Raw genomic sequence first — 26,107 nt, forward strand, 5'->3', positions numbered from 1 at the left:
TTATTCAGTGTTGTTAGTACATTTACTCTAGAACTGTATTTCACTCATTCATTTATACCGTCACTCAAATGTTTGGTAATAACTAAAAACACAGTATAACAAATAAAGTATCCTTTATTATTTCAGGTTAAAAATGATTGATCTCTCAATGAAAATCAAAAGCTACCCAGCTGCATAATAAGAAAACCAACCACCTTCTGTCTGAAACCAGAGCTCAGTCTGCTCTGCTGTGATTGGTCAACCGAGATGTCCCGCCCCTTAGCCTATCACGTACAATGTGTTGGAGCGCCAGCCAATGGGAGTGCGAGTGTTCCATAGTGATGAAAAACCTCTGTAACACACTACATAGTGATCGGACCAGTGTGGACTGGTCACTGCCGAGGTGCCCTTGAGCAAGGCACTGAACTCAATCAAAGAGGTGTTGAATGTGCAAAGTGTTCAAATGTTCAGTGAAAAACAACCAGAGACAAAATGGCTTAAAAGTGTTTTAATATCTCTCCATGGTTCTTGAGGCAATACTACAAAGACATTCAAATAAAGACGGCAAACGTTCACACTTTCCTTTAAACGATACAAAACGGATCTCACCCATCCTTCGGAAATAAAATAAGCGATACTTGGATATACGATGCTCTCGATAAATGAAAAATCAAACTAAAAACGGCACGAAAATAAAACGATTCTCTCAACTTTTAAGCCAAAGAGTTGTGCAACTGTCGCTTCCCTGCGTCCTGCATCTGTGAGTGAAATCATAGCACAATAATAACACGCCACATGTTCCCCTCACGGTGTGACACACTACAAGATGCAAGCACGAGGAAGAAGGACTACTTGATCATTACAGTAGATATTCAGTCGGGCTAAAGCTCCTCTCTCTCCTCTGGAAGAAAAAAGATTACTAGGCATATAATTCAAACGAAAACCCTACGGCTCGGACAGTAACGTCATTTCTTTAAGTGCTTCATTCCCCCAGCATGCTACAGACTGTGCAACACGCCACTTCCTCCTCTCCTCCAGTGTGACCTCCTTTCTTTCTCAACAAAAACAAACTCACTGACGTGTTTCTAAAAAGGGGAAGTTAAATTAGTGTAACTCCTTTAAAAAGACGTGATGCAGAGACTTTACATTTCACAACATTTCCAAGAAAAAAGCCAGAGTTTTTAGTTCTGAGTGGGTGTCATTGCAGGCACCGTTAAATCCCAGCACTGCATCCGTCTGTAGGGTTTTCTCACAGTTTCAAAGCTGATCTTATTACTGGTTTTGATTAGCGGACACGTCGTGCACCAGACGTCAGGTATTCTGAAGGTGCGGATGGTTTAAACCTCACGTAGATCGATATAACATGTGTTCAGAGTGTGTAAATGAACAGTAATTAGTGTGTGCAGTTATTCTGAAATGGAATGATGCAATCAGGTCAGGATTTATCTCGGCACACAGAAGGACTTCTCTACAGGTCTGTCAGTCACTTCCTGTCTTCTGTCAGTTATATATGTGTGTGTGTGTGTGTGTGTGTGTGTGTGTGTGTGTGTGGCTGAGTGTTAACATTGATTAGGAGAAGTCCTGACATTCTACCAGTCTCTACACTAGGACTCGGGTCAAGCGCTCTCAGCGTCTTCCTTCTTGTCCTTCTTGCCCTCTCCCTCGCCCTCCCCCGCCTCGCTGCCGTCCCGTCGGCGCTTCCGGTTTCGGGCGCTGGCCTTCGACGCCGGCAGAGACTCCATGCCCAGGACTTTGTGGATCTGCCGGAAAGCGAGCAGCCGCAGAGCGTGCTGCAAACACAGAGAGAGGAATGTAGCGTCACTGGGTTCACCTGTTCACACAGCTGAGAGAATACTGGTTTCTGATTGGTCCATTTCTTCCTAGTCTTATTTCTGTTTACAGGGGGTGTGGTGTTCCCCTAGTGGACCCTGAAGGCAGCGTCGCCCTGATTTCCACCATGTCATTTTACTGCAGTTTTATTTTTAATTGGAGAGACATTAAAGAAAAAGGCTGCCAGATATAAATAATCCTGATATTGATATTTACCAAAGTAATCCTGATTGGTATTCTTGTGATAATCGAGCCTTTGTCCTGTTATAGTTGGACAAAGCGTCTCCACACCTTTCAGCCAATCAGCAGCGACCATAGCTCAGTGTGTACCTGTGCGCTGGCTGTGATGTCCTCTCTGGCCTGAAGCATCATGGTCTCCAGAGCGTCCGTCGTGTCTTTCTCACAGGGGTCCATCAGCCCCGGGCCGTCTGAGTGAGGGGGGCGGGGGGGGACATTAAAGAAAGTTACACGTGTAAACTAGAGGATCAAAGTTACGAAACCCCTAAAATATCAAATATTTTGACTGATTTTGTATTTTCAATACAGGAGGGATCATTGTTTACCGGCTCAGAGAAATACTCGATTCTGATTGGTCAATTTGGACATTCAAGAAGTCAATGCTACGCTTTGATTAAATCCACAAAACTAAACAGTGGACTAAGAATTTTATAAAGTTAATGACACCCCAAGGAGTCATAAAGTTCTGTGGAATAATCTTCATATGGTGGTGTTATTACAATGTGTGTGTGTGTGTGTGTGTGTGAGACCTGGCAGCAGGATGCCAGTGGAGATGCTCTCCAGGACTCGACGCATCGCCTCCCCGGGGCTGAGAGGACCTGCAGCGCTGCTGATCACCTTCTCTACCAGCAGCTCCATCGCCTGCACACACACACACACACACACACACACACACACACACACACACACACACACACACACACACACACACACACACACACACACACACACACACACACACACACACACACACACACACACACACACACACACACACACACACACACACACACACACACACACACACACACACACACACACACACACACACACACACACACACACACACACACACACACACACACACACACACACACACACACACACACACACACACACACACACACACACACACACACACACACAGTTAAAAACAGAAACTAAATCCACAATGATGATCAGGAAAAGAGTCGAGGCCTCTCACCCAGCCGGGCATCTTCCCCCAGGTGGGAACTCTCTGACACAGATCCCTCAGCACTCTGATGATGATCACACAGGACTGCAGCCCGTTAGCCCGAGCCTGGAGAGAAGTACCACATAAAACAAATACTGAGCATCGTTTCATACAGACTGGGCTCTAACGGGACCACTATGAATTCTCTGATGACTTCAGTAAACATAGTTGATTCTTCTCAGATCTACATCCCTGTGTTGACACAATAGCTCTCTATTTTAAGCCTAAAAGGAAGTGAGTCAGTCTGAAGTTCCCCCTCCACCTACGGCATATATTAATATATACATTTAAGATCAATACCAAGTCCAGTTTAAAGGGGCCATACTCTGCTCATTTTCAGGTTCATATTTCTATCTACCGTCTCTCCTGGGACATGTCTCCATGCTTTAATGTCTCTCCTGGGACATGTCTCCATGCTCTGTGTCTCTCCTGGGACATGTCTCCATGCTCTGTCTCTCCTGGGACATGTCTCCATGCTTTAATGTCTGTGCTGGGACATGTCTCCATGCTTTAATGTCTGTGCTGGGACATGTCTCCATGCTTTAATGTCTCTCCTGGGACATGTCTCCATGCTTTAATGTCTCTCCTGGGACAAGTGTCCATGCTCTGTGTCTCTCCTGGGACATGTCTCCATGCTCTGTGTCTCTCCTGGGACATGTCTCCATGCTCTAATGTTCAAAAAGCTCTTTATGTCTCTCATCCTGTCTGTGCTGCAGCTCCTCTTTTCACCCTCTGTCTGAAACCAGAGCCCAGTCTGCTCTGATTGGTCAGCTGGCCGGCTCAGTTGTGATTGGTCGACCCCTTAGAGATGTACCGCCCCTTAGCCTATCACGTAGAATGAGTTGGAGCACTAACCAATAAGAGTCTCTTTAAAGACGTTTTGAGGTGTTTGTGAAGGATTTACCTGAAACCACTTCGCGTGGCGGAGAGAAGCGAGGTTTTCCAGACACTTCCTCTTGTTCAGCAGATCAGTGGGCTCCTTCTCTGCCACACCTGGAGGAGAAAAGGTGCACGAGCTGAAGACTCACAGTCAAACTAACGCTAATAATAAGGACTGTGCAGCACAAGTGTTGCTACTGTTCATACACAGAGGCTGATCGGGGGTGAAACTATAAAAACAGGACGTGTTTTACAGAGATTTTCTTTGCCGTGGAAGCTTACAGAAACATGTGTAAAAAAAGAAAAGAAGTCATTCAGAGACGAGTGGGACAGTGATGTTACATTTCTGCCCAAAAGAAGCCTGAATTAACAACCCGTCTGAGCAGCTGAGCTTCAAATACTTTCTACAACCCTCATGAAACATGGACTTCATCATTTGGATGAAGCTGGCCTTTAACTTGCCCAAAAACTCCTCTACAGTTATGTTTAAAGGACACCTCTTACGAGGATAAAGGCACTTAGTCTTTCCCTTAATGCTTCTATATTTCAAAGACAGAATAACATAAATAAAAGTTATGTTAGTTAAAAATCAAACATTGCTTTTTGGATTAAGTGTTAATTTGATGTACAGTTTGAGGACAAATCAACAGACATGAACAGGATTCCTAAAAATGACATTTGTCGTGGTTACTGTGGTTAAGTGATGTTTGTCGGGGTTTTCCACACATCTGAGTTCTTCAGAAGTGAAGCAGGAACACGTTAGCTTACTTACAGGGGAAATACATGACAAAGCAACGCCTTTCATACCACTGAGAATCAAAGACCCATATTTATAATGCCTCAGAGAGGGGGGGATAGATTAGTCCAGGGATGAGTCTTAAAACAGCACTTCCTGTTCCATCTTCAATGGTTTTCTGAATGTGTTCTTGGTTCCTGAAATAAGGTCTGTGGATGACACACGCTGAAGAAATTTCAGGATACGTCAGTAAATACCCCACTGGGCCGTGTGACCGTGCTGTAGTTCCATTACACATCAAGACTGTCTGCAACGCTTCCTACTACCACCTGAGGAACATCTCCAAAATAGTCACCCAGCAAACTGGATGCAGAGAAACTGTCTTTGTCCCCTCCCGCATCGACTACTGCAATTCTCCGCTTGCTGGCAAACCAACAAACAGAACTGAGAGATTGCAATGTGTACAAAACAGTGCGGCCCGGATACTCATCAAAACACATCACCCCCCTCCTTCACACACTCCACTGGCTCCCCGTAACCCACCGGATCAACTACAAAGTCCTACCCACGCTCCACAAAGCCATTAATCACACACCCCCCCCCCCCCCCCCCTAAATACAGGACTTGCTTAGTACACAACACTCACAAACATCACGCACCCTCAGGTCCTCCAGCACCAATCTCCTAGCTGTTCCCAGGGCAAAACTGGCCAGCATGGGAGAGCGTGCTTTCACCTGCCTCGGCCCTCGTCTGTGGAATCAGCTCCCAGAAGATTTAAGGACCTCTGCATCCCTCTCCGTCTTCAAAAAAAGCCTGAAGACCCTCCTGTTCCTCACCGCGTTTCCCTGACTGTGCTTCATTTTATATTTAAACCTTTTATGCTCTGAACCTTCTTCTTTTCTCTTTTTGACTCTCGGCTCACTAGTTGAACTCTTTTTTTAAATGAATGAATTTTAAATGTATTTTCTTAAATATGAGCTTTAGTTTGTTTCTTTCTCCCCATAGCATTGTGAAGCACCTTGAGAAAAGGTTGTTTTTAAAGTGTGCTATACAAATACAATATATTATTGTGGCCCAACATTAGCCCCCTTTAGCTTAGCGGTGGTGACGTTAAGTCATGTGACCGTGCTGTAGTTCCTTTATAGCCCAACATTAGCCCCCTTTAGCTTAGTGGTGGTGACGTGAAGTCATGTGACCGTGCTGTAGTTCCTTTATAGCCCAACATTAGCCTCCTTTAGCTTAGCGGTGGTGACGTGAAGTCATGTGACCGTGCTGTAGTTCCTTTATAGCCCAACATTAGCCCCCTTTAGCTTAGTGGTGGTGACGTGAAGTCATGTGACCGTGCTGTAGTTCCTTTATAGCCCAACATTAGCCTGCTTTAGCTTAGCGGTGGTGACGTGAAGTCATGTGACCGTGCTGTAGTTCCTTTATAGCCCAACATTAGCCGCCTTTAGCTTAGCGGTGGTGACGTGAAGTCATGTGACCGTGCTGTAGTTCCTTTATAGCCAACATTAGCCTCCTTTAGCTTAGCGGTGGTGACGTGAAGTCATGTGACCGTGCTGTAGTTCCTTTATAGCCAACATTAGCCTCCTTTAGCTTAGCGGTGGTGACCTGAAGTCATGTGGCCGTGCTGTAGTTCCTTTATAGCCAACATTAGCCTCCTTTAGCTTAGCGGTGGTGACCTGAAGTCATGTGACCGTGCTGTAGTTCCTTTATGTTACCTTTTTTTCAAAAATAAATCAGTGTGTGATTATGATAAATGTGTGTTTGCCAGAGATTATTTTCTGCCATTATCAAAAGGAAGAATCCCATTGAACTGGGGAGATGCTGCCTTCAGGGTCCATCACAGAATAGGTCATCCCTGCACCACTCTACTGATTTAGCAGGAGTTGAACGAGAACAATTCCTCCTCTAAAGAGCTTGATAAACACGGGCAGCCTGGTAACTCTAACACCTTGTTTTCTCAGTGGTATGAGGACGAGTGTGGACTTCAGGTCAGCTGTTGGCTTGCCTAGGTCTGCTGATACAGGAGGAGGGGCACTGATCAACAAACCCAAACAAAAGTCAAAATAATAAAGAAAAAGGCACAGAAAACATTTCTATCATGTTTTCCAAATGGGGGAAAAAATACATGTTAAAATTCTGACAGTTACTGGAGCAGGTGGAGGAGTGTTTGCAGCACCATGAGATTAGCAGTAACCTGTATTACTAATGGGGGGGGTGGGGGGGGGGTCGGGCAATGAACATGGATTTACTGACTGAATCCGTTATAGCTCAACAGTGAACAGCTCTGGTTCTGGACGTGAGTTTCCCAAGAAAAAAGCATGAATTGAATCCAATCAATAAGGAGATGAAATCAAATGGAGAACGGTTGAAGAAAGACCATTTTGTCTTATTTCAGACTGGTGCAAATAAAGCATTCAAATTCAACATAAAGGTGTATTTATTACTCCTCTTTGTCTATTGGCCGCTATAGATGTCTCCTAAACTAACATAAAAGTTGGCCATTTGTATTCTTAAACACCTTGTATTACAAACATTGTGTTGTCTTAATGTATGCAATGAAGTGGGGAAGTTTGAGGATGACATCTCACCAAAATGCAAAATACTTTCAGTACATCCTGCAGCTGCCCTTCCAAAGTATGTCCAAATAACAAGCACTTCAATGTCGTGGGCTACTTTGACTTAAGTAACCCGTGTAGTACTTGTGCGTGCACGTGCTTGTTTTACTCTTTGTTCTACACTGCTGGTTTTAGCTCATTTCCGTCTCTGCATTTAAATGTGGGTTTCTTTACTCATAAAAGCACTCTGTTTTTAATCAGAGATGTGACTAAGACTGAGGATTGTGGGTCGTGGAGTACTGCTTCTAAATTTAGACTTTTTTACATTTCCGACAATTTGTTCCAAATTCCCCTTTTTTCCCACATTTGACTTTAAAACATGTCGAACTTATTTTCAAATTTCCGACTTTTTCAAAATTCTCAGTTTTAGCCCAAAAATCAACAGAAATATCTCAACGTTTTTTCAAATGTTTTATAAATTCACTTATTTCCTTAAAAATTCACTTTTCCCCCAAATCTCACTTTTTTCAAATATCTGACTTTAGATAAAATTCTGGCTTCTTTTCAAAATGTCTCTAAGCTGTACTGTTCAGTAGGACAATACTTTAGGTGTGATATAGTACGGACTCCTGCAGGAGCATGCACCATCTCATAGCTTGAAAGAGAGCCTCACTTCCTGGACCTCACTGTTGAGCTCTATTATTTGAACAGTGATCATTGTTAAGTGCATACAATGACACTCCAGCACCTCTTCACTGATAATGCCACAGAATGAAGCAGGGATGTGGGGAGGGGAAGTCGCTGGACCTCAAAAATCCTCTCGTTAAGAACCATGTCACAAGAAGTCTAAGAAAACAAAAGAGATTTGTGGAAAATAGTTCCATCCTTTGAAGTGTTTTCATCCCTGGGCATTATGTGAACACGCTCATCATCCTCAGTGCAGTTCCCCCAAAGGTTTCATGTGAGTGTGTGTTCACAGGGTAAACACACACCCTCGTGGCACAGAAAGGTCGGAGAGCCCGGCTTTTGATTCCCATGTTGTAGAGAAAAAAACATATGAAGAAGAAATTGGGGGAGGGGGCGGGGGGGCTATTGTAAGCTGCAAAATAAATGGGGTAAATGAGAAAAAAGTGGGACAAATGAATGCGAGTTAAATCTTATTTCAGGGGTTAAAGAAATGAACGTGGGCTTGGTTAAAAGTCCCACTTGTCTTTGGGTGAGATTTAAAAGCTCATCAGCCTAAAAACTTAGGCTGCTTATGGGTGGAAGGGTGGAGCGAGGGGTTTATATATATCTAAATATTATATATAAGTGTATTACACACATCGCCTGGTACTGAAAGCTTTGGCTTCTCTAACCTTTCTCAGCCGCTTTTCCTCCTGCCTGCTTGTCCTTCTCAGAAGCAGAGTCCTCCCTCATCAGCGGCGAGGTGAGAGAAATGGTCACCTGCATTTTGGGCTCCTTGCTTGAAAATATCACGATGTTGGCCTCCTCGGGGTGAGCCTGCACCTCATACTGATCTTCAGAAAATGTCTGCCGGTTCAAAGGACACTTGGGATTACTCACTACAGAGGAGGCGGGGCAGAGAGACGCCTCGTAGGGCGATACTGCTACGTTTTTAAACCCCTAGATAGGCCATTTCTTTCTTTTGCAAGGTGGCATTATCGTTTACATTATGCTCATTAAATGTTTGTGATTGCATGATTCATTAAAGCAAACAGCCCCATCTCACTCTGTAGGATTCAGGTGTCATAACCAGGCAGTGCATCTAAAGATCAGTCAAAAGCAGCTTCAGTCAAACATTACAGCAGGAGGGAGGAAGAGGGAGGAATTACAACACACCCAACCCCCTGTGTGTGTGGAGCCAATCCTGTGTGTGTGTGTGAAGGCAGTTCAGTCCTATGTGAACAAGAAGACGTTCCTTCCAGAGGCAGAAACCACACAGTGCTTTTACACCATCTCACTTTGAAGACAGCAGAGAGAGTTCCACTTTCAATATCAGCCAGTTAAACGAGAAACACCGTTCGGATGTTTTGGAGTGTGTGTGTGTGTGTGTGTGTGTGTGTGTGTGTGTGTGTGTGTGTGTGAGGCTATCTAGAATAGATTGAGGTTGGTGAGGTTTTAGTTTGGTGAAGCAGACAGAAGCACTGTTAAGCAATGATCTGAAACAAAAACACACCTAAAATAAAGAACATCTGAAGGTGTTCATTCAGTCACTTTACTTTGCAAAACACAGGAGCTTTGTTGGTGTTAGTGTGTGACTTTGGTCCTTCTGAACCGAACCTTTTAAACACAATCAAAGGAAAAAACCAGCAACTGTTGGGTTCTGCAAGGTCATATCACAATGACTAATCGATCGAGTCAGGAGGTTTTTATGTCCCGTCAGAAAGAGCTGTCTGAAAGTAAAGTAAGGCGATACAAATATTCTGTGTGGAGGACTGTGTGGTTTCTGGCTGAGGACACACCTGTTCATCTCGGGTTTGCTAACTCGTGGGAGACCTGCCTTTACTTCCTCATGACTGCTTTTTTCCTCGTTATAAATATTATGAAAACGTCTCATTCTGTTGGTGACATAACAGCTGCTTATGTGCTGCTCTTATGACACAAATCATAAGGCAGCACATGACAGTTTCCTCTTTCTAAGATAGACTTGCATGACATTTAACAAACTTCGGATAAAACAGGCTTTTTTTTCCTGCCGTTTTTGTCACTTTTTACAGTGTATAATCCAGAAGCTCAAAGGTCTGAAGATAGGACTGTAAATGTGAGAGAGTCAGTGTTGTGAATTCCAGTTCCTCCCTCCGTGAGCCTCAACCAATATCCTGAACACACCGGCGAGGGTTTCCTACCTGCAGCTCTTTGGGCAGATGCTTGGCGATGTTCTTCAGCAGAGTGACGGTGGGTTTCTTCGCCGCCAGCAGGATGAGCTCCACGTTTCTGTCCCCGCGAAGCAGCAGGCCTTTAGCCAGGATGCCCACCCTCATCACTCCCTTCAGCAGCCGAGCCGAGTTCTCCGTGCTGCGAGAGAATAACCTCTACATTAACGCTCGTCTTTCCCCACCATGCATGAAGAGGAGTACCAGAAGCCTCTCGTTACCCTTTCTCGTCTCCCCCCTCGGGAACGTCGGTCTCCACAGCCGGAGCCTCGTCCTTCTCCAGCAGCGAGTCGGACACCAGCTTCAGCGCCCGCTCAGAGTGAGAGACGATCCTCTGCACCGCCTGCAGCTCCTCCTCCACCGGGTAGATTGTCGAGTGTTTGGCCATGATGTGCCGATCATCGGGGGAGTCCGGCCGACGCACACACGTCTTTAAAAAGGGAGGGGGGATAACGTGAATACACCTGTGCTGTGTGGCAATTACAGTTATTCTCAGGTTTGGGATGTAATGGGATTTTGGACCAGGGCAGAAAAAGTAGCTGTAGCCCTTACAGTTACACTTCTAAAACTGCGGTTAACTAGCAGGATTACAGTGTTAGTAAAACCTAGCAAGAGCAGGTAGTGTTTGTTGTGAAGGATCAGAGGTTGCTCTCCTCGATAACCCTACTGCCTGAATCTGCTTTATGAGATCTTCATTTACTTATTCTTTACATGTGGCCCAAATCCTGTTCTCTTAAAAGTTCTGGTGTTTTGATTCTCTTTCCAAATGTTGACTTATTTTCTAAATTCTCACTTTTATTGCAAAAATCGGGGAAAAAAAATCTGAATGCTTCTGTGGCAGCGGGGTGTGGTTATGGCGCCGGCTGCTGGAGTGGTAGGAGTGGCTCAGCCGGAGGCCAGACAGCTGATCGGGATCAGGTAATCAGGCACTGATTAAAGTCATGGTCGTAACCAGGTTCTGTTCTGTTGCAGTAGACGGGGGCCTGAGTGAGGACTGTTTCCCCCCGCCCGCAGGACGAGAGCCACTAACCGCCAGTACCGTTGTGAAAGTACTGTTCTGTAAAAAGATTTCATTGTGTTTCAAAGTACCGAGTGGTCCTTCCATCAATGGGAACGTAGGTGTGAGCCCGAACGCTCACAGTGTCCCTTAATCCTTAAAACTAAAATCTGACCTTTTCCTCAAAATGTCAAAGTGTTTGCGACCTCACATTTCCCCCCAAAACTATTCTTTCCTAAATCTCGACTTTTTTTCTTTGAATTTCTTTTCTCAAAATTCACCCTTTTTTTGAAAAATGTGAAGGACTTCTTTCAGTGTTCTCCTTTTGTTTCCAAATTTAAAAAATGGATCCCCAAACCAACTGTTTTCCCCAAAAATCTCACTTTTCCTGAATTTCGTGTTTAAATTTCTGACTCCTTTCACATTTTTCTCTAAATGTTGATTTTCCAAATTTTGTTTTTAGAAAGTCCAAACTATTTTTTCAAAGTCTCAGTTTTTAAAAATGTAGACTATTTTCCCAAAACTTTAGACACATTTCTGACTATTCAACAAAAATGTCGAATATTTTTTAAATGTAGGATTTTTATTCTTCAAAATCGTACTTTCTTTTATTTGAATGACTTTTCGTAATTCTGAGAGGATCATAAAATAGTGTGTGAGCTTAACTGTGTGTATCAGCTCCTGTAGTGTGTGCTCGTGTGTTTCAGAGCTCGGCTGCTGCCTGAATCTGCTTCATGAAAGGCAGGTTTTTCTATCAATCCTTTCTGATGCTCTCTCTCTTCTTTTGTAAACTCACGTTGATTGTCACAGTCATCTGATTGTGAGAAACTAAGCAGTATTAGCGCTCACCAGTAGGGGGGGGTACCGGCATACCAGGTCGACTCATCAGCGGCGGGGGGGCCATCCTGCGTCTCTGCTCCCCCCAGTACATCTGCTCCTCCTCCATCCTCCTCCAGTACATGTCCTCCTCGTACCGCCTGCAGGAGGGGGGTTTAAAGGTCAGGTGACACACACACTCACTCACAGCAGTCCAAGAAAATGCACTTCAGTGTAAAACAAAGCGACACGAGATGAATAATCAAACAGGCGAAAACATATGGTACTGGTGCGCTACTCCCACCACCACCCTTCTCCCATTAGATACAACAGGTGCCCAAAGACGCCTTCAAAATAAGATGATACAAAAATACTTTAACTTAAATAATAAAGAATGTATTACGCACAAAAACGGAAAGAAAATTAATGTTAAAAAATATTAAATATGAAGCAAAATAATCTCAATAATTATGACTTACAACGACCCTTAAAGAAACTCAATAATAATCTATAATTATTTACAGATAAAAAGGTTCACATGCTAGTAGCACCATAGCATGATAAATTAAGTCCTAAAACAACATCCTGTGATTATATACTGTGATCCAATCAGACCTGAATCTGCTCCAGTTCAAGGTAAAATCCTCTGCCTTTACTCGATAAAAGATGCTGCTTCAGAGGCGGTTTTTTAATACCCATGCCGGACAGTGAATCCCTGCAGCTTCAGGATTTACTGATGATTACCTTGTGTCTAATCCAACAGAAACACATGTATGGTGTAAAGAAGTTTAGGTTACTAACTTTGGCCACGAGTCTGACCTCATCTCCATGTGCCAGCGCTGCTCGTCGTCCCGCTGCCTCTTCAGCACCGCCTTCTGCTTCTGCTTCTTCAGCTTGCTCTCCTGCAGCTTCCGGGCCCGGTTACTGGGCTTTATCTCCACCGGGAGCTCGGGGTTCACCTTCTTCTGAGAGGAGAGCGGGGAGGAGTGTGGAGGGAAGGGAACGACAGTCAGTGAGGATACAATGCGTTTCTTTTTGGGCTTCCGTCAACTCAAAACTCAGCTCGACTTTGACACTTAGAATCTCTCTGTGAAGCCAGTCAGACGGGAAGTGCCTCAGATACCTTGTACTGGAGTCGGTGCCTCCTCCCCTTCAGGTGCATGTCTTTAGCGTTGGGGTCGTTGAAGCTGCACTCACACAGCTTACAGTGGAACCGGATCACTTTGCCGTCATCGTTTCGGACCTGAAACACACACAGGGTTCAGGGTAAAAACACACATCCCCCCGAGTCGTCCAAAATTCTCACTTTTTCTCTAATAAATATTTACATACAAATAATCCGGAGCCATAATCCATTTCTTTTCTGTTGCACCATACATCCCTCCTTGTGTGGTTGAACTGGTTTAGCTTCCCCATCTAACCAACCCCAAACAGATCTAACATAGCAAATAAGAAACCATGGGGTGTCAACAAATGTATTCAGGGCCGTGAACAACGTAGGTAAGTAGTTGATATTCAACACATAATATCTGTCGGCCATACTAATAAAACAAGACATGTTAAACACAAGAAAATACAAACCTATTAAAACCTTAACTCGCAATGCTTTGTTTACGTGCTACTGTAACAAACAACTTCCTAAGTTGGGATAAAGTAAATCAACCAGAGGGCAGGGTTTGAGATTTTACGGGGTAATCAAAATGACATATTAATGAACCATATTATTTTTCTCACCTCCTCTACGTAGTCGTGTCCTACGGGCTGGATGTCCCCCTGTCCTCCAGCTCTGTCCCCGTCCTCATCGTCACTCTGAGGCTCCACCCTCTGAACGGACGGGGCCACAGGCTCCTCCACCTTCGCAACAACCACCGCCGGAGGAGCCGCTACAGCGCTGACCGGCTTATTGGCTGTGAGGCGGGAAGATGAAGACAAGTGAGGAAATGCATTTAAGATATAGAACGCTTTGAGTCTCGTTGCTCATTTCTATGTCTTAACCTTGAAGGTGTTTCATGAGGATGCTGTGAAGGAGCGTTGCAGCTGTATTGAGGAGGTAGATATTATTACTATGGCTTAGATCAGGGGTCTCAAGCTCAGGGCCCGCGGGCCAACTGCGGCCCTCGAGACGATAGTTTGCGGCCCCCACCTCAATATGAAAGTTTAATGTTAGTGCGGCCCGCGGGCTCGATACGAATGGCACTTTTTAGTGTTGTGTGCAGAGCTGAACGAACCTACCAATCACGGTGGGGTACATTGCTCTCGGGGGCGGGACATCGGCCGCGGGCTCAGAAGCGGAGGCGGCCGCGGAAATTGCTGCTCAGCGGGACAGAAAAAGACGTATCGGCTAAACACTGAAACTTCAACGCGACAGTGACACCAAGTGGAAATATATATTACACAGCCCCAAACATGTCTTTTTCAAAGCCTGCAGTGAAGAGAAAGGTTGGTGATGAGCACAGACAATTTCAGGAAAAGTGGGAAGTGCAATATCTCTTTGTTGAACACAGGGGCATCCCGACTGTCTTATTTGCACAGAGAAAGTTGCAGTGCACAAAGAATACAATTTGAAACGTCATTACACAACTAGACATGCTGAGGAGTATGCAAAATACCAGGGAGATGAGAGAGCCAACCGGGTTGCTAATCTTAAAACATATCTACTGAGGCAACAAGATTTCTTTAAGAAAGCAACCAGAGAGAATGATGCAGCAGTCGAAGCTAGCTACGTGGTTAGTGAGATGATTGCTAAAGCAGGAAAGCCATTCACAGAAGGTGCATTTGTCAAAGAGTGCATATTACAGGCTGCACGTATTGTCTGTCCAGAAAATAAAGGGCAGTTTAGCAACATCAGCCTTTCTGCCAACACCGTGGCAGAGCGCATTTCTGACCTGTCAAGTGACATTTATGATCAACTGTGTGAGAAAGCATGTTTCAGTGTATACTCAGTCGCTCTCGATGAGACCACACACATCACCGACACTGCCCAGCTCGCAATCTATGTCCGTGGTGTTGATGACAATGCTCACAATGATTCCAATGCATGGCCAGACCACCGCTCAGGAGATATTTCACCAGCTGTGTGATGCCATGGAGAATGCCGGTTTGCCATGGAAGAGGTTTGTTGGAATAACAACCGATGGAGCGCCATCAATGACAGAGAGGAAAAATGGACTGGTGGCACTGGAAGAGGAAGGTGTGGAGGAGGCCATTGCTCTGCACTGCATTATCCATCAGCAGGCTCTTTGCAGCAAATGCCTGAAGTTTGACAATGTGATGTCTTTCGTTGTGAAATGCATCAACCAAATCAGATCCAGGGGCTGAAGCACAGAAGGTTCTGTGCTTTTTTAGAGGAAATGGAGTCAGAATATGGGGATGTGCTCTACTTCACCGACGTACGTTGGCTCAGCAGGGGAAACATGTTGAAGAGATTTTTTGAGTTGAGAGCGGAAGTGAAAGCCTTCATGGAGAAAGATGGGGTTGCTGTTCCTGTGCTAAGTGATCCCAAATGGCTCATGAACTTTTTGTTGATATCACACATGAGCTTAATGTACTGAACAAGAAGTTACCAGGCAGGGCACTTGTTAGTGCTGCCTATGTGAGAGCATTCTCTACAAAACGTATGTTATGGAAAGCCCAGCTTTCTCAGACAAACCTTTGCCATTTTCCAGCACGCAAGGCACTCATGGATGCAGGCACACCATTCAGTGGTGAGGAGTATGTGGATGTCATTTTGAAGCTACAGGAGGAATTTGATCACAGATTTGCAGACTTCAAGACGCACAGAGCCACATTTCACATTTTTGCGGACCCCTTCTCCTTTGATGTGCAAGATGCCCCTCCTGTGTTTCAAATGGAGCTCATTGACCTGCAGTGCCACTCTGAACTCAAAGCCAAGTTCAGGGAGGTGAGTGGAAAAGCAGACAAGCTCGGGCAATTTTTGAGAGAATTGCCCCCCAGCTTCCCTGAGCTTTCACGAATGTTCAAACTACATACTTGTGCGAAAAGCTCTTCTCTACGTTGAACTTCAATAAGTCCAAGTACAGGTCCAGACTTACTGATGAGCATCTTCAAGCCCTACTGAGGGTCTCAACTGCTTCATCCCTGCTTAAGCCAAATGTGGCTCGGCTATGCGAGAGGAAGCGCTGCCAGATCTCTAGCAGCAAGAAGTAGGCAGAAGAAGCCATGTTCAGAACAGTTATGTTCAATGTTCCATTCATGTTCAGAAAGTTAAATGTTAAAGAACTGTTAATAGGATATTTGAATCTGAATAATAATAATTACATTTCTCTAGTCAGCAACTATATGTGGTTTCTTCAGTCTTCTATATCTGCTGTATTATTATTACTACTGATTGATTTGTTTGTGTTAAAAAATAAAGACATTTGATAACATTGGAATGGTTTTTAGTACTTTTCTTGTGGGAAACCTGATGCGGCCCAGCCTCACCCAGACTCTACCTCTAACGGCCCCCGGGTAAATTGAGTTTGAGACCCCTGGGTTAGATATTATGCCAAACACCTGACCTGCTATTCAGACTTTCACCACTAGGTGTCCTAAGCCTTTCTTCTGAATCCATCCATTCATTTTTTCTTCAGTGTTCATGCTTAGATTGCAGCAGAGATACTTCAATGTAGTGCTATGCTGTACTTTTATTCCACTGCATGTATTTAATGCCTTTAGTTGCTGATGTGAAATATAATCAACATTTGAATACTTTTTGAATGCAGGACTTTTACTGTAATAGAGTATTCCTACACCCTGGTACTTCTACTTTTACTCGAGTACAAGACCTGAGTACTTCTACTTTTACTCAAGAACAGGTTCTGAGTACTTCTACTTTACTCAAGAACAAGATCTGAGTACTTCTACTTTTACTCAAGAACAGGACCTGAGTACTTCTACTTTACTCAAGAACAGGTTCTGAGTACTTCTACTTTTACTCAAGAACAAGATCTGAGTACTTCTACTTTTACTCAAGTACAAGACCTGAATACTTCTACTTTTACTCAAGTACAAGATCTGAGTACTTCTATTTTTACTCAAGTACAAGACCTGAGTACTTCTACTTTTACTCGAGTACAAGATCTGAGTACTTCTACTTTACTCAAGTACAAGATCTGAGTACTTCTACTTTTACTCAAGTACAAGATCTGAGTACTTCTACTCAAGTACAAGATCTGAGTACTTCTACTTTTACTCGAGTACAGATCTGAGTACTTCTACTTTACTCGAGTACAAGATCTGAGTACTTCTACTTTACTCGAGTACAAGATCTGAGTACTTCTACTTTACTCAAGTACAAGATCTGAGTGCTTCTACTTTACTCAAGTACAAGATCTGAGTACTTCTACTTTACTCAAGTACAAGATCTGAGTGCTTCTACTTTACTCAAGTACAAGATCTGAGTGCTTCTACTTTTACTCAAGTACAAGATCTGAGTACTTCTACTTTACTCAAGTACAAGATCTGAGTGCTTCTACTTTACTCGAGTACAAGATCTGAGTACTTCTACTTTACTCAAGTACAAGATCTGAGTGCTTCTACTTTTACTCAAGTACAAGATCTGAGTACTTCTACTTTACTCAAGTACAAGATCTGAGTACTTCTACTTTACTCAAGTACAAGATCTGAGTACTTCTACTTTACTCAAGTACAAGATCTGAGTACTTCTACTTTACTCAAGTACAGGTTCTGAGTACTTCTACTTTTACTCAAGTACAAGATCTGAGTACTTCTACTTTTACTCAAGTACAGGTTCTGAGTACTTCTACTTTTACTCAAGTACAAGATCTGAGTACTTCTACTTTTACTCAAGTACAAGATCTGAGTACTTCTACTTTACTCAAGTACAAGATCTGAGTACTTCTACTTTACTCGAGTACAAGATCTGAGTACTTCTACTTTACTCAAGTACAGGATCTGAGTACTTCTGAAACAGCTGACCCCTCAGACTCACAGATGACAGAGATCTTGGAAGGAGCCGGCCTCTTGACGGGTGGGGCTGCTGTGGTGGTTTTGCCTGCAGAGTTCACAGCCACCTGTCTGGAGGGTGCCGGGGGGGCAGGAGTGCTGGAGACTGGGGGGGCAGCAGAGGCTGTGGAGACAGGGGGGGGTTTCCCAGCTGTCGAGGTGCTGAGAACTGCAGCTGAATTCACCAACACCGGCTCAGTGGAGGGGATGGGTTTGCCCAGCTTGGTGTGAAGTTTCACCACCTGACCGAGAGAGAGAGGGAGAGAGAGGGACAGAGAGAGGGGGGAGAGAGAGAGACGGAGAGAGACGGAGAGAGAGAGAGACGGAGAACAACCGGTAAAGCTGAGTAATGTCTAATTATTAAATCCACGCTCTGATGAAGCGACTGCATACTTTTACTTCTCCTCAACTGCTCTGCATACTTCAAAATGTGTAGAGACTATCGTATATTTAGTTTATTTTGACCCCATTTTATGTTGTGGGTGGGCTTTCAATTGTTTGTATGTATTTATTTAATTAGCATACATTTTCATGTGTAAAGCCTGGTTTCCATGCTGGGTAATCCAGATTAAATTAGGATCTAATTTAGAATATCTAATATAAAAGATAGCGGCACCACAGCGCCGTTGTCCTCATCTGCTGTCCCCTCTCTGGTGCAGGTATTGCATCATTACCTTCTGGTGTTTGGCGCCGCGGATGTGGGCGGCGTAAGCGTCCACGCCGGTGCAGGCGACGTCACACAGCTCGCAGCGCAACTGAGTCTGGACTCCTCGGGGCCCGTTGTTGGCCCCCGTCTGACCCCCAGACTTAAGCGCTGCCTCCTTCTTCTTGTGCTTCTGGCCCTCCAGGTGCTCCCGATACGTCTGGAGCAGGAAGTCACAATCAGATGGACAAGTTCAAGCTTAAAAATGTAACATACAACTCCAGGGTTTAGTCTGCACCAGGTAACAGGGTCTCTGCTCCCTCTCTCTGGGGATGTGCGCCCTCAAACCAAAATGCAGATTCCCCCGTAAAATGTTAAAGTGATGCCAGAAAACAATCTCTCTGTGGGTCAGAAAGGGTTTACTGAGTCCAGAGATATGGAGATGGGGTCAGATGTCTGGTCAGACGGCAGAGACAGCTTACGGAGAATAAATAGGGGATGGATGTCCGGTGGGTCTGCGGGGGACGAGCAGGCAGCAGGCTGACACTGAGACTGAGATTTCTGATCCTTTCTTTTACTCTCCTTTTCTCTGGAGAGGAAGTAAAGAAACCGGAGCTCTGGATTTATTTGTTGTTGGAGGTACAACATATGACTCACAGCTTTAAGACGTGAAGACCCTATTATATTCTGCTTCGCTCTGATGCAGGATTTACACCTGAAAGTGGGCGGGGCTTAATTTTGTGACGTTAGCGCCCCATGCTATATTTTTCTAGAAAACCCCTGCAACACTACTATTAATGTATATGTTCAACACCTTATGTATTGACACTTGGGCTTTGTGGCGCTCTGGAGTAATTGGAAATGTTGGAAACAATTCTCAGCAGCTGTAACAGGAATGCTTGGGTGGGGCTCTGGTATGCTTTAGACTCACGGTTGGAGCTGCAGAGAAACCCGAGTGGGGGACGAGGCTGTGCTAAAAAACTGGTTTCCATTTGGAACCAATGATCTGCTGAACCCCAAGAACCGCACATGTAAGAGGGTTACATCGGAGGCTGGGGCGAGGTTAGGCTGAGGAGTACGGAGAGTACGGAGAACAGTAGAAAGTTGAGTAGGACAGGACTTCCCATTCGCTTTCATTCCTCGTTTTAAAGCGATGCACATTGCTTCAGCGGCTGATGTTTTATACCGGCAGGTGAAATCAAAAGCTGTTACTTCAGATTATCACAAGAGAGACCCTAGTGAAAAACACACCGGGAGGAGGCGGCTTCTGGCTGAATGACAGGAACAAGTAGTCGGGATAAGGAGACTAGCTTCGGTGGCTACGCTAACATCATCCATCTCATTATTTATGGCGCCATCTCGGCAAACATTGTCATTTCCAAACCTCTCATCTTATGGGGACCTGCATCAGACCAGTCAGACCAGTGTGTTACTCTTGGGGGTGGGAAACGTAAACTGCTCGGCAAAAAATAAACCAACAGCAAAACAAACGAGCACCAAGGAAAGCCTCCCCGCTGTCCCCCCTATCAACCCCGTCTCTCTAAAACGGACTCCATCCCCACCCCCACCCCAAACCGTGTCCCTGTAAGGCTGGTACCTGGGGGCCGGCACAGCTGATCTTGCAGATGTCGCAGTAGTGGAGCTGCGGCTGCTTGGGGGGGCCTTTGGGCTTCTGCAGCTTGCTCTGGTGCAGGTGGTAGTTGGGCTTCTTGTAGGTGTTCACGGTGGGGGCCGTCACCATGTTGCTGCCTGAGTTGCTCCAGGAGGAGCTGGTCAGCTGTTTGTGAGGCGCCTGCAGGGGGGGGGGCTGCTGCTGCTGCTGATGCTGCTGGGGCAGGGGCTGCGGCTGGGTGACGGTCTGCTGCGCCGGCTGGTAATAGGAGGGTGTGGGGGTGGAGGTGTAGCCGGTTGAGTCGTAGCTGGAGTAGCTGATGCCTGAGAGAGGGAGAGGAGGGTACACGGTAGTCTGTAACATTTATACCTTAATCCTACTTTTGACTCTTCTTGTTCTTTATCCTGAAACTCTCTTTTCTTATGTTTCTAATATATTCTCTTTTGCATTTTTCGAAGAGCCTGAGACTTCAGATCTTCACTCACTGTCACCTGTCCCAATGTAGGTGTTCACTGTCAAAGTGTTACGCTCATAAATAACAGAAAACACACAAATGTTTAGGGGATCAATTCATGTATTTCTTATTTAAATATTTGCTTTGATTAAGATGTTTCCTTTGTGCATGGCTTTGGTTGCTTCTAATATTTGTCTTCCTCTGATCGTCGCTCTGATGAAGCAACTGCATACTCCTGCTCCTCCTAAACTACTTTGCATAATTTCAAATGTATAGAGACTATCGTATATTTAGTTTAGTTTGACCCTATCTTATGTTGTGTGTTCTATATATATTTATCTTTCTATTGTTTGTATGTATTTATTTCATTTGCACAAATGTGCAAAGCCTTGTTTCCATGCCGCTTAATCCAGATTAAATTAGGATTTAATATAGAACATCTAATCTAGTCTGCTAACATTAAGGCACACGAAGACAGCGGCACCACATCGTTGTTGACCTCACGGTATCTTGTAAATAAATATGCTTTTTGTTCAGTGTGATGAATGACTATGCACCAAAACATCTGTTGGGACTTAAAGTCTCCTCAATGAGCAGCTAACAGGGCAGCTGACTTTATTGGGAATATGTGCTCGTTCAGAGTGAGTGAAGCCTGAATCAGGGAACACTGTTTAATTAAAAGGACTTATGCGCTGCCCTGGGAGAAAGGAGAATAAAAGAACTTTAAAAAATAATCAAAATAAAGAAGAAATGCGCCCCGAGTATTAACATCTGTTTCCAATTTAAATTCATGAACGAAAGGTGTCTCCGGTCTGATCTGGGGACTGATCTGAGGTCTGCTGTTACCTGAGTAGGTGGTGGCGGCCACAGTGGAGGGGAAGGATGACCCGAGGGTGTAGGAGGAGATGGGGGTGGGCGGCTGCTGCACGCTGGTGGACACCGGGTAGATGTTGTAGCTGGTGGAGACGGACGGGGCCAGAGGCTTCAGGGCCGTCACCTGCCTCTGGGGAGGGGGGGGCTGGCTGTACACAGTGGAGGGGGCCGGACTGTAGGCGCTCTTTACTCCCACTGGTGAAGGTGGAGAGGAAAGGTATTAGAGAGCAGCAGAGATCTGATCCCTCTGGGACCGACGGAGAGGTTTGGGCAGCACAGGAAGTATCTCCATATCAGAGCAGAGGAGCAGCGTCTCAAATATCACCGTGCAGGAGGGAGGACAGGGAGACAAAGCAGAGGACAGATGACCCCTACACACACACCGGCAACACTGAGGAGTGTGTGCACCTGGCTGCTGTCTGAGGGTCAGTTCAGGGAGCGCTTGATTTGGGATCTGGCGTTTTCTAGGAGCATTTAAATGTCATTTAATTGTAAGAAGCAGAAGTAGTGATTGAACAATATGAATGAGATTTCAGCAACGCCTTACGCATAATACTGCACCTTTAGGCCGTCAGAAAGGGGCTTTAAACCAGAAGAAACAACCTCGACACGCACACACAAATCCGCTACACTCCTTGCCATCGTTTGATCGTTTCATCCAAACACAGGCCAGACAATCTAACCTCGTAGCCGACCAGTTATAGGGTTATAAGGAAGCTGCAGTTTCTCTTGCTCCCCCTCCCTTTCTTTCCATGCAAAACCACCAATGGACCAGGTGAATGCAGCCAGGTTAAACTACCACTAACTCCACCCCCACCTGCAGTGCACACCCAACACTCGTGGGTTTAAATGAATCGTACCCTCGCAGTAGTGCTCTTCAGTAGCTCTTCACAGAGTTTGATGCCTAAAATCAGCTCCCCTCTAATATCAACACAAAGATGAACACTGTAGACATGAGGAAGGATAAGGTGGCTCACCTGTCTGGTAGTAGTTCTCCGTGTGTGTCCTCTGAGCGGCAGGTATACTCGTCTGGTAGTACTGCTTGTTGTCGTAGGTGGTGACGGCGGCCGGACGACCGTAGCTGTAGTTGTCCTGCTGGGGATTACAGGTAATACGATGAGAGGCATATTAAATAAGATTACTGCATTAAAGCCACTCAGCTTCCTCTTACAATCTCAGAGAGCACATAAGAAGGGCTGCAAATTACTCATATTTTACTATTATATATATTTTTATTTGTCTCGTTTTATCCGTCCAAACCCCGGAGATATTGACTGATCAGAAGATGATATTTATCCCGAGGGAGAGTTGCTCCACGTAGAATAAAAAGCGCTTTATTAATTAAAATGTATTATTATTATTATTATAGATGTAATAAAACACAAGACGAAATACTTATAAAAAGCGAAAATAAGAAAGTGACAAAACAAATACTTGTATACAAACAGAAGGTAAATAAACATGTAAACATTGTGCTGTTTAAGTATGTTGTGATTTGGATCGTGCTGCTCTTTCAGAACAAAAGCTTCTGCTGTGAGAAACCGCATCATAGAGAGGACGCAGAAAGCCACTGACCGCGTCCGGGTAGACCTGGTACGTCTGTGGGGTGGTGGTGGGCTGCGGGGGGGCCGGTGGCTCTGGCTGCCTGTAGGCGTAGTCAGGGGGGGCCTGGTGGGTCTGGTAGGTCGGGTACGGAGCCGTGACCACCGGCCGGGCCGCCTGCACCGGAGCGGGAGAGTAGGAGGCCGTCACCGCATGAGCCACAGCGGGGGGCTGCTGCACGCTGTAGGCCGCTGTGGAGGGGTGGGAGTATGCAGGGGGAGGCTGGGCACTGAGGGGGGGAGGAGGGGGAGAAATGACTTTAGAAAATGACCCCAGGAGTTTGTGTTTCTTGTGGGGAATCTTTCCTCGTGCTTTCAAAGAGTTCAAGAACAGAAGCTGCTGTTTTCTTTACGAAACGAGACAAATGAGTCACTTCTGATACCCGGCTGAATATGATTTCAGTCTCGAGTGTTTACTGTCGACTACAGCTTGAATCATATATATATTTCTTCCATAATATATGAGAGATGGACACAGAGAGATTTGACAGTCAAATAAAAAAACCTCACATGTAATCGTCTGTCCAATCTGAATCTGTTCATCATACTTCTGTTACACCAGGCAAACGGACTGTGTGAGCCAGACTGTTCATTATGGTTACTAACATGATGATACCCTGCTCTATATTAAGTCATTCAACCTTTAAAAGCTGCACCATAACGCAGTAATTAAACTATGATTGTGAAATTAGCCATTCTGAATAATGAGGACTTTCCGCTGTGGGTATTTTCAGGATAATACTTCAGTGGTATTACTTCTTCTAAATAGGTCACAGGAATATATACTGGAAAAGAGCATCTGTGTAGGTACAGAGAACACAGTTACATAAGCGCTCTGTGATGGAGGTACACTGTCCTGATTTCAGGTTTTCAGTGCAGTCAAGAAAAGAAAACAGGTACCCTTCTCTAACCACACTGAATGATGATTACATGACATGTTCATTATATTTCATAAACCTGACAGCCTGGAAGATTTACCTGAACCACAAACGTGCCAAACATCAATCCATGCTGCAAGAGTTTTCTTCCTTTTTCTACCTGGAATTTATTTATATGTTCATTTGTGGAGTGATAAAAACAAACCAGCATTGTGTGCAGAGCTGGAAGAAGTACTCAGGTCTTGTACTCGAGTAAAGTAGAAGTACTCAGATCTTGTACTTGAGTAAAGTAGAAGTACTCAGATCTTGTACTTGAGTAAAGTAGAAGTACTCAGGTCTTGTACTTGAGTAAAGTAGAAGTACTCAGATCTTGTTCTTGAGTAAAGTAGAAGTACTCTGATCTTGTACTTGAGTAAAGTAGAAGTACTCAGATCTTGTTCTTGAGTAAAGTAGAAGTACTCTGATCTTGTACTTGAGTAAAGTAGAAGTACTCAGATATTGTACTTGAGTAAAGTAGAAGTACTCAGATCTTGTACTTGAGTAAAGTAGAAGTACTCAGATCTTGTACTTGAGTAAAGTAGAAGTACTCAGATCTTGTACTTGAGTAAAGTAGAAGTACTCAGATCTTGTTCTTGAGTAAAGTAGAAGTACTCAGATCTTGTACTTGAGTAAAGTAGAAGTACTCAGGTCTTGTACTTGAGTAAAGTAGAAGTACCAGAGTGTAGGAATACTCTGTCACAGTGAAAGTATTCTAAATGTTCCTCCAGTGAAAGTAGAAAGTACTCTCCTCTAAATGTACTTAAAGTAGCGACAGTAAAAGTAGTCATTGTCTGATTGGTCCATTTCAGAATAATATCTCTGATATGTTTTATAATGATTGATCATTAAAGTGTTCTCAGAGCTGGTAAAGGTGCAGCTAGTTTGAATGCTTTGTATACTGCAGGGTAGCTGCTGGATTTACTGCAGGTGAACTACAGTCTGATTTAAGGGAGATTATATTTACCATCATTCATCCTAATCTGTAAAGGAATTGAAGGTATTAAATACATGTAGTGGAGTAGAAGTACAACATTTACCTCTGAATTGTAGAGGAGCTGGAGTACATGGTAACACAAATACTAAAGTAAAGTAAAAGTACCTCGTAAATGTACTTAGTTACTTCCCACCTCTGCCCTCCGTGCAGCCTCACCGGGTTTAGCCCTCTTTAATCCGGCCAAAATATCTCACCCTTCACAGCTGCAACCGGCTCCGATAGCCAAATCAGCTGCATGACATTCACCATAACCGACGTAGTGTTTGACTTTGAGATGTGTTAAGCTGGTTAAAAGAGTAAATACAGATGACCATGCGTGGGTTTTATCACCTAAAGCCAGCCGAGTGTCGGCCTGCTAACGTGAGCTAACATAACTAGCAGGTGAAGCTAGCTGAGCAGCCTGACCCAACGGTACCAACCGCCCACCGTTACACACCACGCGCTGACAGACGTGATTTAAAGCACGAGATGATAGATGTGACTCAGAGCACGCGCTGACACCGAGCTCCATCACCTGTATTACCTGTACTGCGGACCGGCACCATGTGTGAAGCCGAAGTAATTGCTTGCAGCCATCTTGGCATCTCCAGTACAGTAACGGGCAGACAGGCAAAGAGATAACAGAGAGACTGACCCGCAAGATAGTCCCCCCCCCCCTCTACTGCAGCCGGTGGGGAGGGCGCTCTGATACACCGGAACTGCGTCAGTCATGGACGCAGGTTCTTTTGTAAAGCTAATTTTATTTTTAGGGTAAATTCAGATTCACAAAAAGAGATGAGCAGACTCTAAACGACATGTTGAACCAAAACCATATAGCACTATGAACAAGTATGAATCAATCAAAAGTCATTAGAACTGAAATCTGAAATTGTATTTTTTTTTAGACTTTTTGTAATGTGTACTCCTCGTGTGATGTTTCTGCATGAGGACAAATATATGATGTTAATATATGTTCTTGAATTACATTTTTTTTAATGAAAAGCCTAAAAATAAAAAAAGAGTAGGCTGACATTAAGTATAGAGAATAGCACGTCAGTAATAAATAAAGACTAATTAGCACTGCACCCATGGTTTGAAAAATAATAGCACCATTTAAAAAGTTGACATATACATGTATTGA

General features: G+C 44.5%; 1 protein-coding gene across 1 annotated transcript; it reads right to left on the bottom strand.

Moving 5' to 3' along the window:
* Window positions 1-472: 472 nt before the first annotated feature.
* Window positions 473-25,637, bottom strand: zfr2 (zinc finger RNA binding protein 2). Its single transcript, XM_063892018.1, is given in 19 exon segments — window positions 473-1,769; window positions 2,140-2,237; window positions 2,577-2,688; window positions 3,032-3,127; window positions 3,966-4,054; window positions 8,596-8,770; window positions 10,087-10,255; window positions 10,335-10,543; window positions 11,940-12,087; window positions 12,746-12,891; window positions 13,050-13,169; window positions 13,661-13,833; window positions 17,880-18,135; window positions 18,568-18,756; window positions 20,134-20,471; window positions 21,449-21,670; window positions 22,453-22,570; window positions 23,051-23,306; window positions 25,511-25,637. Coding segments are annotated over 19 exon segments (3,141 nt in total). The 5' UTR covers window positions 25,564-25,637; the 3' UTR covers window positions 473-1,595.
* Between the last annotated feature and the right edge of the window lie 470 nt (window positions 25,638-26,107).

This window comes from Eleginops maclovinus, chromosome 9 (assembly GCF_036324505.1).
Source record: "Eleginops maclovinus isolate JMC-PN-2008 ecotype Puerto Natales chromosome 9, JC_Emac_rtc_rv5, whole genome shotgun sequence".
Taxonomy (NCBI): domain Eukaryota; kingdom Metazoa; phylum Chordata; class Actinopteri; order Perciformes; family Eleginopidae; genus Eleginops; species Eleginops maclovinus.